This window comes from Protomyctophum bolini (assembly GCF_963924005.1).
Source record: "Protomyctophum bolini genome assembly, chromosome: 7".
In the NCBI taxonomy this organism is placed as follows: domain Eukaryota; kingdom Metazoa; phylum Chordata; class Actinopteri; order Myctophiformes; family Myctophidae; genus Protomyctophum; species Protomyctophum bolini.
In genome coordinates this window covers 31,662,949-31,680,849 of record NC_137868.1, presented here as the reverse complement: position 1 = coordinate 31,680,849, position 17,901 = coordinate 31,662,949, and the positions used below count along the sequence as shown (strand labels likewise).

General features: G+C 42.3%; 2 protein-coding genes across 2 annotated transcripts; one reads left to right on the top strand and one right to left on the bottom strand.

Moving 5' to 3' along the window:
- Positions 1-1,596: 1,596 nt before the first annotated feature.
- On the bottom strand, positions 1,597-7,475 carry LOC308318246 (kelch-like protein 38). The gene is made up of 5 exons (XM_080767719.1): positions 7,189-7,475; positions 5,137-6,357; positions 4,841-4,982; positions 4,247-4,352; positions 1,597-3,800 (listed from the first exon to the last, which is right to left on the bottom strand). The coding sequence occupies exons 2-5, from the start codon at positions 6,354-6,356 to the stop codon at positions 3,511-3,513; spliced, it is 1,758 nt and encodes a 585-aa protein (XP_080623845.1). The 5' UTR covers position 6,357; positions 7,189-7,475; the 3' UTR covers positions 1,597-3,510.
- A 6,273-nt stretch (positions 7,476-13,748) lies between these two features.
- LOC308319091 (protein LRATD2-like) lies at positions 13,749-15,705 on the top strand. Its single transcript, XM_080768947.1, has 2 exons — positions 13,749-13,893; positions 14,082-15,705. Exon 2 carries the CDS (start codon positions 14,303-14,305, stop codon positions 15,140-15,142), a length of 840 nt encoding a protein of 279 aa, XP_080625073.1. The 5' UTR covers positions 13,749-13,893; positions 14,082-14,302; the 3' UTR covers positions 15,143-15,705.
- The last annotated feature ends 2,196 nt before the right edge of the window (positions 15,706-17,901 follow it).

Genomic DNA, 17,901 nt, shown 5'->3' with positions numbered 1-17,901 from the left:
ACAGCAATGCAAAAAATGTAAACAGGAAATAACTGTGTCCATAAAAATGTAAATGCACCTCAAATATTGTCTTTGACACATTGGGCTGGATTTTGAAGGTGCGTTTTACCATGTGGTAATACATAAATTGGCCTCGCTCTGCGCACAATCGTATTATGAAAGCCTTATCGTCCCGTGTTGAACGCACACACATATGGAATACGACGTTGCTGAATATTTTAGCATTGTGGGAGTGTCCATATGTTAATTATTTTCGCTTTGCGCAATTTGCTATTAAGCCCCTTGACCTGCGCATAACGATTAGACGTGGGTCTAGGCACCTCATAAACGCAAAAAGAATTTAAAGCACTGTTTGATTTTACACTTGAGCGGCTCTGGGACGCTGCTGGAGTGTTGCCAAGTCTGTTTATTATAAGCGGCTTCTTTTTCTGTAAAGTTGCTTGTAAATATTGGTAGTTGTGGTTGCTTTTCTTGTTTCTAAAGGTTTCTCCTAATGTTGTTTAAACCAGTGATCCTCACACAGCACATTCCCATGTCAAGGATCCCCAGATTAATGCATTTGCCCAACTTAAGGACGGCTAATACAAAAATGTAATTAAAATGTTACTTTTGAAAATAGCAGATCTACCAGCTCACAATGAATCACATTCATTCATTAAAACTATGAACTCTGACTGCAGGCGGATATATAATGATCATTATAACAATGTGCAAGAAAATATTTAAATTTTCTTTATATTTGTGGACAATCAAAATATGTTTTTTATTTTAATGTGGTGTCATTAAAATTAATCTGGATATAGCAGACTCACTATCTAGAAAATAAAAACATGGCACTTCATTTAAAATAGGTTACAGACCCCTGTTATATGCGCTTATTTTGGGATTATTTTTATAGACCTATTTACTTGTTTCTATGAGACATGGCAACAGCCAGCAAAAGACGCATCCATTCTTTTTGAAAGGTTGAGATTAGAAACGACCATAATTATTTCATTTCTCAACCTTAAAAATAAATAAAAACATCTCCATAATCCTTGAGAGGTTTGCTTTCATACGCTGTATCACACTCGATCCAAGTCTTCTTCAATAAAATGCTACGAGCGAAGACCATACCATCACGGGCATACGCACCACGCATTCAACTCATTACTCATTTCAAATATAATATAATTATAATTTAAATTAAAATATAATTTTACTGGTGTTTCTCAATAGAAACAACTTATTTTGAGGCATAAAGGTGACAGCATGCAGTGCAATAGGAATAATTAACCCAAATGTGACAAAGTCATATGTCATGTCTTCTATGGTGCCAGCCTGAAGAAATGTAATAATAACGATCCCCAAAGTGCGCATTCCGTATGTGACATCAGCTGACTGGTAAAGAAAATAGTACGGACATGTTGATTGGGTAACTCTCAAACACGCCTTAAACACTCCCATGACTAATTCAAGGCCGTTTTGCGCACTCCACGGGGTGTCGAAAGCGCTTCTTAACATGCTTAAAATTGCAATATGACATACCTCACGCCCCCAGCTCATATTACTGTAATAGGTAAAACGCACCTTCAAAATCTAGCCCATTGTGTTGTACATTTGCTGCAATATACAAAAAATACAAGGTGGACCGTGGAATTGCACACATACTGTTAGCTTTCAGTTAAACAACAAAAATACTTCACCCTTTTAATTAAAGGAGCATTTAGTGATTCGGAAAAAACCCGTCCACCTCGGTAACAAGATGTGCACATGCACACGCTCTACAGTGGGGGGGACACACAACAGGCCAACAGCACGTGCACCAAGGCCCGCCCCCACTCGATCATGATTGGAGGAAGGCTGACTAACCCTATCCAAAAAACGAAACCTACTTTTTTTTTTACCCCAGGGGTTAACTGGGGACAGGGAGGAACTCCTCATTGTATGTTCAGCACACTCTATAGTAGGGAGGATTATGAAAAATAATAATATATATATATTTTTTTGAATTAAGTGAATTCACTGAATATACCTTGAATGCATCAATACAAAGAACAGGCACAACCCTAATATTATAATTCTCATCATGGTGCTATATTTTCTAGGAAATGAACAATACATGGCTGAACACCACTTTCATACAGTAAAAACAGGAATGTTTTACTATTTTATCTAGGCCTATTCCTCTTTTGAGTAAGTTGGTTAAATAAATCATATATAAATAATCACACTTGTGTGAAGTGAGGGGCGCTCTTATCGTCATACATCATATTCTGTGCTCAATCTCAAATTTGGTACACACAAACACACAAAACTGGCATAGGATGGGCTAGTGCCCATCAAAATTTTAAATAAACCATGTGAGTGACATGCCCCAAAGGCCAAACTCATCGTATGTTGACATGCTATTAAATTATAAAAATGTGCTCCTTGGAGCACAGGTCTCCACCAGGCCAAGTAGTCAAAAAAGCAAAACAGAGCCGTCGTGACTCGTGATCACACATGACTTTAGAAATAATGTGTACCAATTTGCATGATGTTTGGACAAAAATCCCAAAATGTGTAAAGTAGCACAAATCGGCCCCATGGCGGTATGAAAGGCTGATGTGAAATATATGGGTCAGAGGTTTTTCCTTTGCCACTAGGGAGTGTGCACGCAAGGTTTCTGCACGCTGATCAATCCAGTTATAGGTAAAACATGAATCGGCTGAGGACGATTTAAAAAATGTAGGATGGCATTTCTTCCATGGCCTAGTAGTGGGAATGTGCGTGCAAAGACTGACAACACACACACACGGACGGACGGACAAGGGCGAAATCATAGTCTCGGCCACGCCTTAGGCCTGACAGATACAATGATGCTCTTAGTCTTACCTATATTTAAATACAAAAATATCATAATCATTTGATCATTAGAATGTTGTGACAATGACTGTTGACAACATAAAAATGTAATGCAAAACATGACCCAAATTAAGGTTCACTGACAAGAGCAGCAGGTTCAGTCCTGTGGATGAACAGCTGGGCACAGCCTTGAATTAGACACTCGGTCCTGGGCTTTCAACATGACAAGGGAAATCTAGTGATTTAGAGCTAGCTGAAAATAGTTCTTTGATCCATTGTGAAATTAGACGGTTAGAATGTGTTTCAGACTGTCTGGCTGGATAACTTGTTTTTGGAGGCTTTAGTGTACAAGCAATAACAAAATCTTCAATAGAAAAATGCATATCTACAAAGGCCGGGAAAATATATAATGTATAGGAGACTAGACGTATGGAAAAATGCATTCCCTTGGATTATAAATGTTTAGATTACTTCATGTGTGCTTGATTATTCTTATCAGGGACTTGAAAACGGTAAAGCTCGTACTTAAATGTGAGGCAATAATATTGTCTCAAATAGTATAAATAGCCATTATTATATTGTAATGAAAGGATCAAAAACTTTCAGATTGACTGCTATAGATAGCATCAGTGGGTTCCATGAAGTAATTGTGAAACCCCTTAATTTAGTTTGAATGACTAATCATTATGATTTTGCCCACATCTGGGATACACATGTCAGAGACACTGAACCGTGGTCAAAAAGTTTATAAGGCAGAGCCCCCTTCGATGTCCAGGCATCTGTATTTGGGTCATAGCACTCAAAATTGTCGGAGTCCTCTATGACGTCATGGCCGTTGACAAAGCGTCCCCCCGTCACACAGAGCTTGTTGTTGAGCACTGTAGCAGAATGGTGCATCCTCCTCTCCTTCAGGTTGGCACACTTGATGAACCGGTTGGCCTTTGTGTCATAAGCAATCATTCGCCTGGTGTATCCTGTGATAGCAAAAGCAGAAATTAATATGGTAGAATGTTATTATCCATGAGGGGCTAACCTTGTTCAGTGCAGTGAATGCAACGCTGGGATTCAGGATCAAAATTCCTCTCATAAAAAATTATGTCTCTGTAGTCTGGACATTAGAAAGGAGGTGTGAAATAATCTTATATCTGAATAATTGTGATTAGCCAGAATGAGATCATGTATGATGACGTATGATGATAAGCCCCTCACTTCACACAGGTGTGATTTGGGTTTGTCTGGCTGTGGAGTGAGGAACACACTGACATGGGGGATTGTTACTGTTGAGATTCTCTCTCTACTCGAATGGAAAGGCATATTAAAAGGTCAATGAATTACAAGACTATAGCCCTGATGTTATCTGCTGTGCAATGCCAATACAGCAGATAACAGAGCTGCTAATATAATTGATTACTTCCGTTACCTCCGATGATGTAGATTTTGTCATCAAGGACAACAGCAGGAGCTGACACATTCTTCACTGTCCTGTTTTCCATTTGACACCACAGGTTCCTGGCGATGTGATAGACCTACAGTACAACATAAGAGTAAAAAGAATCACACCCGTGTGAAGTGAGGGGCACTCTTATCATTAGGTTATGAGGTGTATGATAATGTAAAATGATTATGAACAGTGTCAAAACAAACATTAAATTCTCTTTATTGTTAATGGGATTTAATGTTTGTGTTAGGGACAAAATAATAATTAATTTCTCTTCATTGTCAATGGCGTTTTTAAAACAAACATTGAACTAAAAACAAACATTAAACCTGTATATATAAGGGGCTAGCGCCCCTCAAAAAGAGCATTTGATACCTCTCACCACTAAATACACTCAAGATTTTGGGTGAATAGATTAGTGAATGAATGAAAGGAACCAATAAATAAGCTAAATAAGCTCAAACAAAAAATGTGAATGGGTGCATTGACAAACAAAGAATACTCAACTCAACTCAACTCAACTTTATTTATAAAGCTGAGTTGAGTTGTGAATAAGACCACATTGTATATTTGTACCTGTATGATTCTGACAGGGTTCTGCATCCCATCTTCTCCTCCAAACATGTAGATTCTCTGATCAATAGCAGCCACTGCTGGATGAAGCACAGCTTCGGGCATGGGTGCCATAGATTCCCATTGGTTGAACATGCTGTTGTACCTGTGGTTACATATTTTTGTCAATTCTACTGAATACCGTGACATATATGTAAGCATTTTCATTTAATGTGTATGTGGTAATAGTATCTTCTGCATTATTTGTGAATTTGGAGAGAGATAGCAAAGACCAACACCCTATAGCAATGCATTCTCACCTTTCTACACTGTTGCACACATGCTTGTCAGCCCCGAGGCCTCCGAGGACAAAGATAAAGTGGAGGTAGGAAACGCTCTGGTGGGCAAAGTGTGGTTCCAGCATGGGCTCTGCCATCCGCCACTGGTTGGTCTTCAGGGAGAGAGTGTAGACAGTCCTGCTGACCTGGTTGTGCTTGGTGTTTGTTGTCAGGCCCCCTAGAACATAAAGGACACTGTGCAGGCAAACGTAGGAGGCCTTGTAAAGACGAATGGGCAGCTTGGCTAGCCACTGCCACTGCTGGCTCGTCTCATCAAAGATTAAGGCCTCCCTTGAGGTCTGCTCATTGTTTTTCCTTCCTCCCACTAACACCAACGTCTCACAGCAGGTGTAGCGCCGAGGCGCTACCCACAGCGGTTTCAAGTCAATCACACTGCTGTCAACGTATTTGCTACAAACGGAGAACATGAGACGTCGAACAGAATCGATAAGCTCTGTGCAGAGGGTGGAGGACTGGATCAGTGGATCGTTGGCAATGAACTGGAAGAGGAAGGTCGGGTGGATGTAGCGAAGGCGTACCTTTTTGAATAAGTCACTAATGGAACCACGTCGGGATACAGGATCATGGTGGATCCAAGCCACAAGTGTTTCGAATACCTGTTCTTCCTCCGCACACAGGCTGTCGTCTTCCAGGTATCCCATGAGCTCCGACAGTGAAAGCTCACACAGATCCTCCGATGCGGACACATCTGAGAAGCTCTTCATAGCCAACTCCTTGGCCTTTTCTCTCAAGCTAGTGCAACTGAGGATCTCAGAGAGCCTTATCATGCTTAAACAGTTGTCTGGGCACAGGTGCTCCTGGAGGAAAGCAGAGCAAGCCTCAAAAAGGCAGCCATATTGCAACATAGATGCCGCTTGCATGAGTGGCAGCACAATGTCCATGGTGATGCTCATGAGTCCCGTGTAAACATAGTCAATGATACCACTCAGAATGGCTGCTGTGATGCCCTTCACATTGATCTTGGTCATCTGACTTTCCATGAAGTTATTGCAGAACATGGCTCTGAAGTACGGGCTGCTGGAGACCAGGACATTGCGGTGGCATGGGATCTCTGTGTAGTCTGAGCAGAGTATCACATCAGTCAGGACATTCTCCTGTCTCAGTCTGTTGAGCTGTAAATGTAGATTGGAGGAGAGCTCTGTATCTTTGTAGTGGAAGATGTCAGCTGGCCGTCTGTCCATGCTGTGAAGAAGAAAGATAAGTGTGATGTTGCATTCAATAACAGCCGTAGGCCATTAAGGCACCTTGGATTCATCTCTCCAGAGGAGATCAGTACTCAGCATTAGCCAACCAACAACTTTACCCTAGTATTATTCACCCACCATACCACATAATTAAGGGAAAAAATCATGTTCACTAGAACATTGCTCCTTTATCAGAAAGGATATTAGACATGCTTGCTCTCTAGGGCTATAACTACATTGGGGGCATTCTAGGTAATTTGAGCGTAGGGCTAGCTGCAACATAGAGCAACAATTATGTTGGAACTGTCTATAGACCAGGTGTGACTTATTTGGGGCAACCAACAGCATTCTGATTTAAGCTCACTTGTCAGAACCATGAGGCCATACAAACATCACTATGACTTACTGTCAGGGATAAACATGTCTCAGAATAAGATCAAGGTCATAAGTTTAAGTTCAAGTTCCTGTTGTTGTCATAAACTGCTGGAGTTTAACTATAAATATTGTGATGCTTTGTCATTCACAGCAAATTTAAGGGATACACTATTCATATTGTAGCAGATATGATCATATTATATGTATAGTGTATGTCAGCCAATATATTTCCTCAGCAGTCATTTTCTTATTCAAATTTGTATTGGTAAGACCTGGGGCAGTCTGGTCACCGTGTAGACTGTTCATGATCATTGCTTGACACTATATAATATTGAATATTCATGCTATGCAATACTGTGCAATATTTCTCTGAACCTTTTACAGTAGAATAAAAATGTATAGGAAACCTTTCCATCACCATCACAATAGGTATGAATTGCAATATATTGCTTACCTGTTATTTATTTCCTCTTTTATATGCTCTGCAGATGTCCTCTGTGTTGAAAGCAGAAACTCAGTAGAAAATACAATGAATTGACATTTTGCTGTACTTTCTCCTGGTCTCTCGTGTTGATGCTTTGTGTCTGTGTGTTCCAGAGGGGGCTGTCTCTTTGTAGGAGCATGCTGTGCACTGTTTGTTGTTATGATCCCTTTCCACTATAGGCACTCATGTCCTAAAAATAGTAACTCTCTTTAGCAACTCCCCAGCAGACTCACACGTGACTATCAACTTTTTCCCAGTATCCCTCTGACTCTCTATCTCAAGGTTCAAGGTTCAAGGTGTTTTATTGTCACATAGATGTACAGGTACAGCATTGTGAAAAACTTTCATTGGGTGATGCTCCACAATACACATAAGTAAAAAATTTAAATAACATGCTAAGTATAAAAGTTTTAAAAGTTTTAAAAGGTTTTAAAGGACTCAGGTCAGTATACAAGGCCGTACCCACGGAATGTTCAATGTTCATTTTGGCTTATTGAGCAGTCTCACAGCCTGAGGGATGAAGCTGTTCTTCAGTCTGTTTGTGTTGGCCTTTATACTTTGGTATCTCTTCCCCGAGGGCAGCAGCCTGAAAAAAACTGTATGGGGGTGTGTGGGGTCCTTAATGATCCTCAGGGACTTCCTGAGGCATCTCTGGGTAAACAGTTCCTCCATGCTGGGCAGCCGACACCCAGTGATACGCTCGGCTGAGCGCACCACCCTTCTGAGGGCCTTGTGGTCCCCGTCTGTGCAGCTCCCATACCAGCTGGTGAAGCTGCTTGTCAGAAGACTCTCAATCGTCCCTCGGTAGAAGTCCCTTATGATATGGGGGCTCAGGCCGAACTTCTTCAGGCGTCTGAGACCATATAAGCGTTGTTGCGCTTTTGCAACAACCACATTTGTGTGTACCTCCCATTTCAGCTTTTCATGGATGTTCACCCCCAGGTACTTGAATGTTTCCACCCTCTCCACCACAGCGCCGTTGATCGTGACAGGAGGATGTGGGTCCCTCCCCCGCCTGTAGTCCATGATGACCTCCTTGGTCTTGGAGACATTCATCAGGAGATGATTCTCCTCACACCACCGCTCCAAGTTGGTCACTTCCTCCCTGTATGCTGCCTCGTCATCTCCGGTGATCAGCCCCACCACCACCGTGTCATCAGCAAACTTCACGATGGTGTTTGTGGGGTGTGAGGCCACACAGTCATGTGTGTAGAGGGAGTACAGGAGTGGACTGAGGACACTCCTGTCTCCTTCTCAAAATTCTCCCCCTTTCTCACTCTCCATCTCGATGTTCTACAGCCCCCGCCTCCTCTTTTAATCCCCTTGCACTCTTCTATTCGATCTCCTCCAATGCCATATGACCCAGCACGTATAAAGAACTGCTGTTAGAGGACAGTTTGGCAGCCTATGATGATTAACGGTGTAGCAGGATGGTGGGCTGTTGGGGTAGCTGTCTGGCAGGAAGGCTGATCAGATGGTTTAATATTTACTTACTGACAAACCAAGGAAGTGGAATAAATTCAGAGATGTAAGAATGTCAGAAACAAAAATAAATTATATGTAATTTTCTAACTAATGCTGTATTATTGTTGTGGGCTGTGGCTGCTAAATGATATTTCAGTTCCTCTTCGGTAAATATCTGCACCAGAGATAGGAGATACCCCCTTCTTCTTCCCTTTCACTTTTATGGAAATAGCAAATGATGGAGCTCGCATAAACAAATTCCACCCACTGTTTTACACCTGTAAACCTGTGCTGTGACAAAGCTGATTCAGATCTTTTGAGTTACAACTACAATTGGTTCATATATAACGCTTCATCACATACGGGACACACTTTATTAGCCCGGGCTGAGGGGAGTGACAAAAGGACAGCTAATATCAGAATAGTGTCTGTCCAAGACCTGAACAACACCAATATGGCAGTTAGACTCTGTTGGGCTATAGCACATATTCAGACATGGTAACACTCACAGTGGATCAGCACCATGCCACCATCTAGTGTAGCCTATAGGGTATATGCCTGACATCATCATCATACCCTTATTGCGAACGCAGTGAGCACTTACTATGAGACCTAGCAGATCATGTCTGTCTGTCTGTCTGTCTGTCCGTGTGTCACGCTTTTGTGCCCATATATGGAGCTGCTTTGGGGACTCCTTATATGGTTATGGCTGAGTCATGGTGACATGAGTGTGATGGCGTGGTCCAACTTGTGCCCATATATGGAGCTGCTTTGGGGACTCCTTATATGGTTATGGCTGAGTTAAAAACTTAACTTAAAAATAACTTAACTTAAATATGTACGATCCGCGTTCGCTTCCCGCGTTTGCGCGTCTTACTGGTGTTATGCTGGAAGCAAAAAACTACTTTCTGGGCTTGACAGTCCATAGATCAAAACAGAAAAGTCCTATCTGATTGCATTAAACCGTGTTAAACTCACTTTGCCGCTCACTTTATGCATGCGCATACCCTCTATATGCCTGGAGAAATGTCTTATAATATTCAGCCTATCATATGCTATAAAAGCAGGAACCCTCTGTCATCATCCATTGTTTTCCTCAGTGGGTTGACCAATCAACCCCATTGCTGGATCCAGGTGTTGCCAAGTTGACAAAGGCCTACTATACATAGCCTACTAAGTTTATAGCCTACAAACAAACATAATTACTGAATTTGGACTTTTAAGTACATGAGTTTAGTGTAAACTTGATGGCAGCTTGAAAAGAACCTGTTCAAGCCATTGGTTTTGAACTCTGACACAACGTGGTGTGCAATGGACCTCTTTCAGGAGTGCTCCACTTTCCCAGTTCCTCTTCAGTTTAAGGCTCAGTCAGTATCCATTATAGTCAGATGCATGTCTTGTCCATGCAAAATCACTTTAGGCTAGGGGGAAAAATGCAAATACACTTTATGTTTTATCAAAAGGATGAAATACAAAAAAGCTTGAGAGCTTATATCCATTGTCGTCCATTGTGATTTGAATAGGAACATCAGGTGGATCCATACATTCTGAAGGTAATAATAATAATACTGGTCTCAGAAGGTAAAATACCGTACTCAACCAAACAGCACCATCTAGTGTATTTGCCTGGAGGAAAAAACTATATCTGCGTATTGTACTAAATCAATGCCATGTAATTTAGAGTTTTAGACACTTACTTTAGGATTACAAAAATCATCAAAAAGGGATATATACTATATAGCAGCATTTACAGATGACAGTTACAACCTTTTAGAGCGGGGGGGGGGGGGGGGGGGTTGCATCATTGCTTTTTTCATTTGATGTGGTCCTGATGGCCCCATCTGTCCAAGACCTTCAACTCTCACTGGACCGGTTACACGGCGGCTGGGATGAGTATCAGCATCTCCAAATCTGAGGCCATGGTTCTCAGCAGGAAAACGGTGGATTGTGCAGTCCAGGTAGGGAATGAGTCATTACTCCAGGTGAAGGAGTTTAAGTATCTCAGGGTCTTGTTCAGGGGAGGACGAAGAAGGAGATCAGCCGGAGAATCGGACCGGGAGGGGCGGTACTGCAGTCGCCGTACCGCACTGTTTTGACGAAAAGAGAGTTGAGCCAGAAGGCAAAGCTCTCTATCTACCGACTCCGAGCAATCTTCGTTCCTACTCTCACCTATGGTCATGAAGTGTGTGTGTGGGTCATGACCGAAAGAAAAAGGAATACACAATACACGAATACAAGCGACCTAAATGAGTTTTCTCCGACGGGTGGCTGGCATCTCCCTTAGAGATAGGGTGAGACGTTCAGTCACACGGTAGAGACTCGGAGTAGAGCCGCTGCTCCTTCACCTGGAAGGGAGCCAGCTTAGGTGGTCGGCATCTGGTTAGGATGCCTCTCAGGCGTCTCCCTAGGGAGGTCCTCGATGCACGTCCCACTGGGAGGAAACTCACTGGCCTTGGAACGTCTCGGGATCCCCCAGGAGGAAGTCACTAATGTTGCTCTGGAGAGGGAAGTCTGGAGCTCTCTGGTGGAGCTGTTGCCCCCGCGACCCGACTACGGATAAGTGGTTGAAGATGGATGGATGGATGGGGGAAAAAGGGAGGGTTCGGCCATAGCCATCATCACAAAATGTGAAGAGTCATCACATTTTGGAAAAGTGGCTATGGCCGTTTTTAGCACAGAGTGTTTTTTATGCAAATAAATGCCTGCCATGGATTCAGAATAATGAAAATCCCTAATTTGACCTGTCACATGCTACTTTGAAATTAAAATTAGATTTTTGCCTGCATATATGTTGTTGCTGCTGTCACAAAGTTTCCCAAGGGAGTTGGGTTGGAACAAATTGAGAGGTGACAGTAGACACCTTTATGAACACATTTGTGAAGAATGCTATTGGTAAGCATTTATTTTGCAGTTAGGTCACACATTTGGCTAACTTTCCCTACTAAACTACATCTACAGTCATTTTCAAGGTTTCACTGAGCCAAAGTAGATAGTGTCCACTAGGTGTCAGGCAAATGTCATGTAGCTACCTACATTTCAAAAGAGTGACACAGACACACTCTTCACTCAACTCAAGTGAAACAAATTATGAGTTGTGAGCTATTTACGGAGTGCGACTTTGTCATATCAGAGGAAGTATAGATCAGGCAGAACACAGCAGATGTCAAAACCACTATCCCTGGGGAAACAACAGAAATAAATTGAAATTGAAAGTGAAACAATAATTTCCCAAGTTGTTGCTTTGTTGTTCATAAATACAAAAGATGAAATTGAAATATGAATGAATCAATAGCCTATATAACACATTTACAATCAGGGCAAATTGCTACATGTTTGATATGGGAATTGTCCTTCTTGCTCTGACACAGATCACCAACACAATCAGACTGACAGCCAGGAGAAGCCCCCTAGATAATCACTTGTACAAAAGGCTGATCTCACATTCCAAGTCCTCTTCACTCAAGCTGCCATGGGGTATTCCTCCCAGGCCGAGCACAAAGAGATCCATGCCAAGCAACACTAAGAACAGTAATCTAGCTTTGATGGAGAGAACATCCATGGATCCCATGCACAAACCTACAGAGAGAAAAGACGAGTGTGTGTGTGTGTGTGTGTGTGTGTGTGTGTGTGTGTGTGTGTGTGTGTGTGTGTGTGTGTGAGTGAGTGAGTGAGTGAGAGAATGCATGCAAGGTGGGGATAGGATGAGTTAAGGTGAGAATGAGATGGGAAGGGTGTGTGTGTGTGTGTGTGTGTGTGTGTGTGTGTGTGTGTGTGTGTGTGTGTGTGTGTGTGTGTGTGTGTGTGTGTGTGTGTGTGTGTGTGTGTGCGTGCGTGCGTGCGTGCGTGCGTGCGTGCGTGCGTGCGTGCGCATGCGTGTGTTGGATATACAGTAGGGAATGTTTCTGTACCAAAACCTATGGGGAGAGCTGCATGTTGAGAGTAACGTATGTGCATGTATGTATACATGCAGCGTGTGTTCTTGTATTTGTATCCTTCTGAGGAAAGAATAATTGTGCATGCGTGCTCAAGAGGAGAAGGGGCCTTAAAAGGCTTACTGTTAGCTGCTTAAAATTCTTCTGATGTAACTAACACAAGCTGTTACAACAACAAAAAAGTGCTTTATGGTGGTAAGATTGAAAGCAGGCCATGGGTCAGCAAAGAAGTGTTTGCCCACTGTGCCCGCCTATATGGTATTTGTGTGTTTATACTATACACCAGTGGGCAGGGAGGTGTTTCAATAATCACAAGACTACCAAGTTCCAACGCAAGACTACCTCTGAGGAACATGGCAGACATATACTCTAGGTTATCTTTATTGCCGCTTTGATAGCTGTTACCAAGGGAATGTGTGTGTGTGTGTGTGTGTGTGTGTGTGTGTGTGTGTGTGTGTGTGTGTGTGTGTGTGTGTGTGTGTGTGTTCCTGTGTCTGCATGTGTGCATCATGTATTTGTATGTATTTGTTTATGTTTAATTGTATGTATTTGTATGTATGTATTGTATGTATCATGAATTTGTATGTATCATGTATTTGCATATGGGACAGAGAGACAGACATGCAGGGAAGGGTTTCAGAGACAGCACGAGGCGGAAAAGAGAAGAAAGAGTTAGAAATAGCCGGGTTGCTCAGACAGGGTTTAGCTAATGTGACTGGCTAGATAAAGTTAAACTGTACTTTGGTGACTGTGTAATCTATAGTATATGTGCCTTTAAGTCCTTTAAGTTGTGACATTTTTCGTTTTATTAAACCTTTTTCAGTATCCCTCTAGCAGTGGTTCTTAAAGTATGGCCCATGCTGGAACCCTCTGGGTACCTGTAGCTACCTTCAGTGTGTACTAGGCTACACATGGAACCAAATGGACATATTCAAGTCCATTTCGTTGCATTTGTACACTTTCAGAGGAGCTATGAAGTCTAGAAGTTTGAGAACCACTTCTCTAGAGTCGACTCTCTGGACCATTGTTCAACTGGGAGAAATAAAAACACACACTATCGCTTTAAATGACAGCGCCTCCCAGTTACTAGATCCTCAGTGAGTTTCAGTGCTTACAGTCACTGTGGACTCTCTCTATCTCTCCACCTGTCCCTCCCTACAATATAACCTGCCATACGGCCAACAGCGTCGCTTTGAACCTTCGGACTTGCGAACAATTTGTACCATTTTGCCTTTCGCATATATGCAACTTTGAAGACCTGCATCTGCCTATATCAGCGGTGAGTTTTATAGGCGAGTAGAATGATATCCTCTGTGAGAGCGTAACAGGTGCGTCGTCCTATGTCACACACCTGTTTGGAATGTAAGAGTCCTATGCAAATTACTTTCACGTTTGACACAAATATACGATTTTGACGCGGGGCTTTGGCATAAAAATAACCATTTGCTGTTCTCCTGTCTTCTATAGGTAACATAGCCTCCTTGGTGTTGGTTTTGAAGTGCCACATCGTTGTGCACACCTTAAAACAGCTTGGACATGGATTACTGGCACCCGGTCCCTTCCCCATTTTGGATTTAGTTCTACGTATACCCTAGTCGAGTTACAATCCGGCGTTTCGCTTCTGCCAAGGAGAGGTGTAGCCTGTCCTGTTCTCTTTATTTCTCCTTCATCCACCTTGCAGTGGTGGGATGGGAAACCAGGTCGAAAAACTCACTCGTTTAAGTTACGCTGAAGTTCCAACGTCGGACCCAAACGGATTCGACCCGGACGATGACGGAGGTCCACGCATCGGCGTGTCTTACATCTTCTCCAATGACGACGACGAGCAGGAGCATTTTGACATGCCGCCTGACAGAGCCAGGCTGCCGGATCAAGACGGTATCCCGTTCGATCCGCAGAACGAGCTGCAGTGTTTGGTCTACTACCGCGAGGAGTGCGTGTACGAAAGACACGCCAGAGACTCGATAATGAGCGTCGCTTACTCGGCTGAGAGTCTCCTGAACAAGTGCAGGCCGGGGGACCTGGTGGAGTTCGTGGCCAGCGGGCAGTATCCACACTGGGCCGTGTACGTGGGTGACTTCCAGGTGGTCCACCTGCACCGTGCTGAGATCAAGTGCGACGTGCTGACCGACGCGAGCCAGGGCAGGAAGGGCAGGATAGTGAACGGTCTGTACAGGTACCGAGCGCTTTCTGCGGAGGTCGCCGTGCGCAACGCGCGGGATCAGGTCGGGGCCAGAGACGGTGATCTGTATTGGAGAAACTCCGAGTGCTTCGCCGCCTGGTGTCGGTATGGCAAACGGGAGTTTAAAATAGGTGGGGAGATACGGATTGGCAAACAGCCGTATAGGTTGAAGTTGCTCTTTTCCGAAAAGAAAGGTCATGTCCTGGAGTTTCAGAGCTTGGAAGATGTGATTATGGAAAAGAGAAGGAACGATCAGATTGGCAGGGATGCCGTGGTGCAAGAGCTCGCCGGTCACCTCAACCTCAACTGTGCAAATGAAATAAAGGATGGCCGTTTTGCCAACTGAGTTGACACCGAACACACGATACTAGTAGTTTATATTTTATAAAAGTGTTTTGAAGCACGATGATGAGCCAACTAAGCCACCAGCATAGTGCTACTGCTAAAGCCAACTATTGAATAGGTTGGAGAGAACATGATGTAAGTGATTCTAAAACAAAGTCCTTTCCCCAGAGCCCAGCTCGCCAGTTGCCACCAGGCATTAGGAGATAAACTCAAGCTTTTATTGGCCACGATTAATAACCATATCCTATCCAGTCAATATTTGCATAGAGGAGCAAAGAAAGCCTCTCTAATAAATGCACTTCTGATGAGGCTGTACTACATCTCAGGTGTGTAAGATGGACTACAGAGTGGAAAATGTAAAATAAGTGCTTTTCATCAATCATAATTGATTCCTTTGCACATAACTATTGAAAAAGAAAAGAAAAAGCTTTAAACACTTGACTATTGTTGTGGGGATATTACCCACAGCCATAAATGTGCACTTTAATTCATTACTGGGTTTTGACAGTTTATTTTTGTTTTGAAATTGTAATGTTTGTATGAAGGTATGGAAATAAATATATATTTGACCATACAGATTTTCTTCTTTCATGGGACTGACTGAATGATTTGCACTTTTTGTGATTGGTGTGAAATTAATCTCAAATGTGAAAATGGGCCATGGCAAAGAAAATGTAAACCTATAACATCTTAAAAGTCATTAAACAATTTCAAAGCAGTTATTTGGAGATAAACGGTACACCACACTGCCATTGCAATCCTGTTTTATACCCCAGGCAGAGGCTACCTGTTAATGGTCGCTGCCTTTATTTGTGGTTAGGAATGCTTGCTGACTTGCTGTGAAAAAGGGTTTTGACTTTGTAAACGGCTGAGAACACTATAGTACTTGTTATGTTAATTTGTAACAAGTTACTATTCCTCTGCAAAGTTTTGTTTATTCCTCCACAGACCCAAAGAAGCTTCTTTTTAAAGTTAGGCAACAGCTTTTAAACATTCCTCACCCAAATCTTGTTTTCCTCACTTTCATTGGATTTACACTAATTTGTGTTGGCTCTCAAATGGCCTCCACTTTAATAACTCCAATAAATAACATTCTCTTCTGCCTTGTTTGGCGCTTGTACGTTCATCTATAGAGATTTGACGATAAGTCAGCCAATGGTGCATTATTGTTTGACCATGTGATATATTTTAGATGAACTTTAGTTAACAATGCAATAGAAAATGGCAGGACATTATCTAAATATAATGATATTATATTTTATACTATTAGGCTATATGGTGTACTGATTATATAAATATGTAAGTGCCCATATGATATGATGAATAGAAAATGCACAGAAATTGATTACAAAACCAGTGCTATTTTTCTGTACATACTTCTCAGGTAACAGGTTTGTAGAACTTTGTACCGTAGGGTATGAGAAGGCTCACAGATGAAGGCTCATGTCCCCAACTAAGTCCCAAGTGCTTTGTTTATTTAGCCATTTGAGCTGTAATAATTGTACAGCAGGTATTTTCTCACCAGATCACAGATGCCTGTGTTATGTGGGCCAGGTGCTGGACATCAAGGATAAAGGATACAACCTAAAGGCCAAAACATTGTGTCATTAATAAAAGGAAGTTGGTTGGAGCTATAAAACAGTGTGTGGATGGTCTCACCAGACCCATGGCATGATCAACACTCCACTCCACTCTGATGGAGCTATAAAACAGTGTGTGGATGGTCTCACCAGACCCATGGCATGATCAACACTCCACTCCACTCTGTCTTTGTGCCTCTATTATGTACCAGGGAATCTAACACCCTCCTCATGCATAGTAACCGCTAAATTACAATTACATCACATACTGTCTGTATTCATGTGCTTTCTACCTGTATCTCCGTTCTGTACATCAGTATGTATAATTTGTATATACACCACGACAACCTGAGGAGGAGTTTAGCAATAGTTTGATATGATCCAGTAAATATACGCATGAATTATTTTATGTCACTGATTGAATTAATCTGCAGGTGCAAAATAGCGACAGATCACAAATAAATGGGACTGGGACATCAGATTAGATTGAAAGCGATTGGCCTTAAAATAACCACCTTTCAAACACCCATTTTAGTCGCAGATGACATGTAGACACCACCACAGAACCAAAGGGAAGATTTGAGTTTGTCTTGTCGCATTGAAGTAAATTTTGGCCTGTGGCAGTGGAGTGCTTTGTTTTCTTTGGAGGAGAGCCCGTGCCCTTCTGGCAGTCTGGCCACATTACAAATCCCAGGGACAAGCCAGGATTTAATGAAACCCAGCCCATGTTTGCACAATGTCTGTATCTGCAAACTTCTACTTCAACATCATAAACATGGTTGAACTTGGGAAGAGTATTTATGCAGATCCTATCTGACCAGCCTACAGGAAGTGGGTGTGTGGTGTAGACATAACCTCAAATCTTCGCAAGATTATAATCAAACTTGGAGGGGTATCTGCTACATTGCCAAAGGTTGGATGAATATTATAGGATGTTTAAGAATTTCAGGTGATGTTCTATCATGAAGCCTTTTATGCTATTTCATTTGTTGTTATTAGTGAAATAGCATCTCTGCTGTTGAGGGTCGTAATAAGGGCAGTGAGCTACAGCAGTGAAGAGGGGGATTTATTAATCACTGCCGAGAGATTGAAGTGTTTTTGTAAGATAAGATAGTGAGATAGAATGCCGTGATTATGCCAGCATTGCCATGTTGAAAGTTCAAATGAACCCTAAATCCGA

Coding starts and splice junctions, on each gene's coding strand:
- LOC308318246 (XM_080767719.1), bottom strand. CDS start 6,356: ATGGACAGACGGCCAGCTGACATCTTCCACTACAAAGATACAGAGCTC. Junction 4,983..5,136: donor GTGTGCAACAGTGTAGAAAG/GTGAGAATGCAT, acceptor ATGTAACCACAG/GTACAACAGCATGTTCAACC. Junction 4,353..4,840: donor ACCCTGTCAGAATCATACAG/GTACAAATATAC, acceptor GTTGTACTGTAG/GTCTATCACATCGCCAGGAA.
- LOC308319091 (XM_080768947.1), top strand. CDS start 14,303: ATGGGAAACCAGGTCGAAAAACTCACTCGTTTAAGTTACGCTGAAGTT.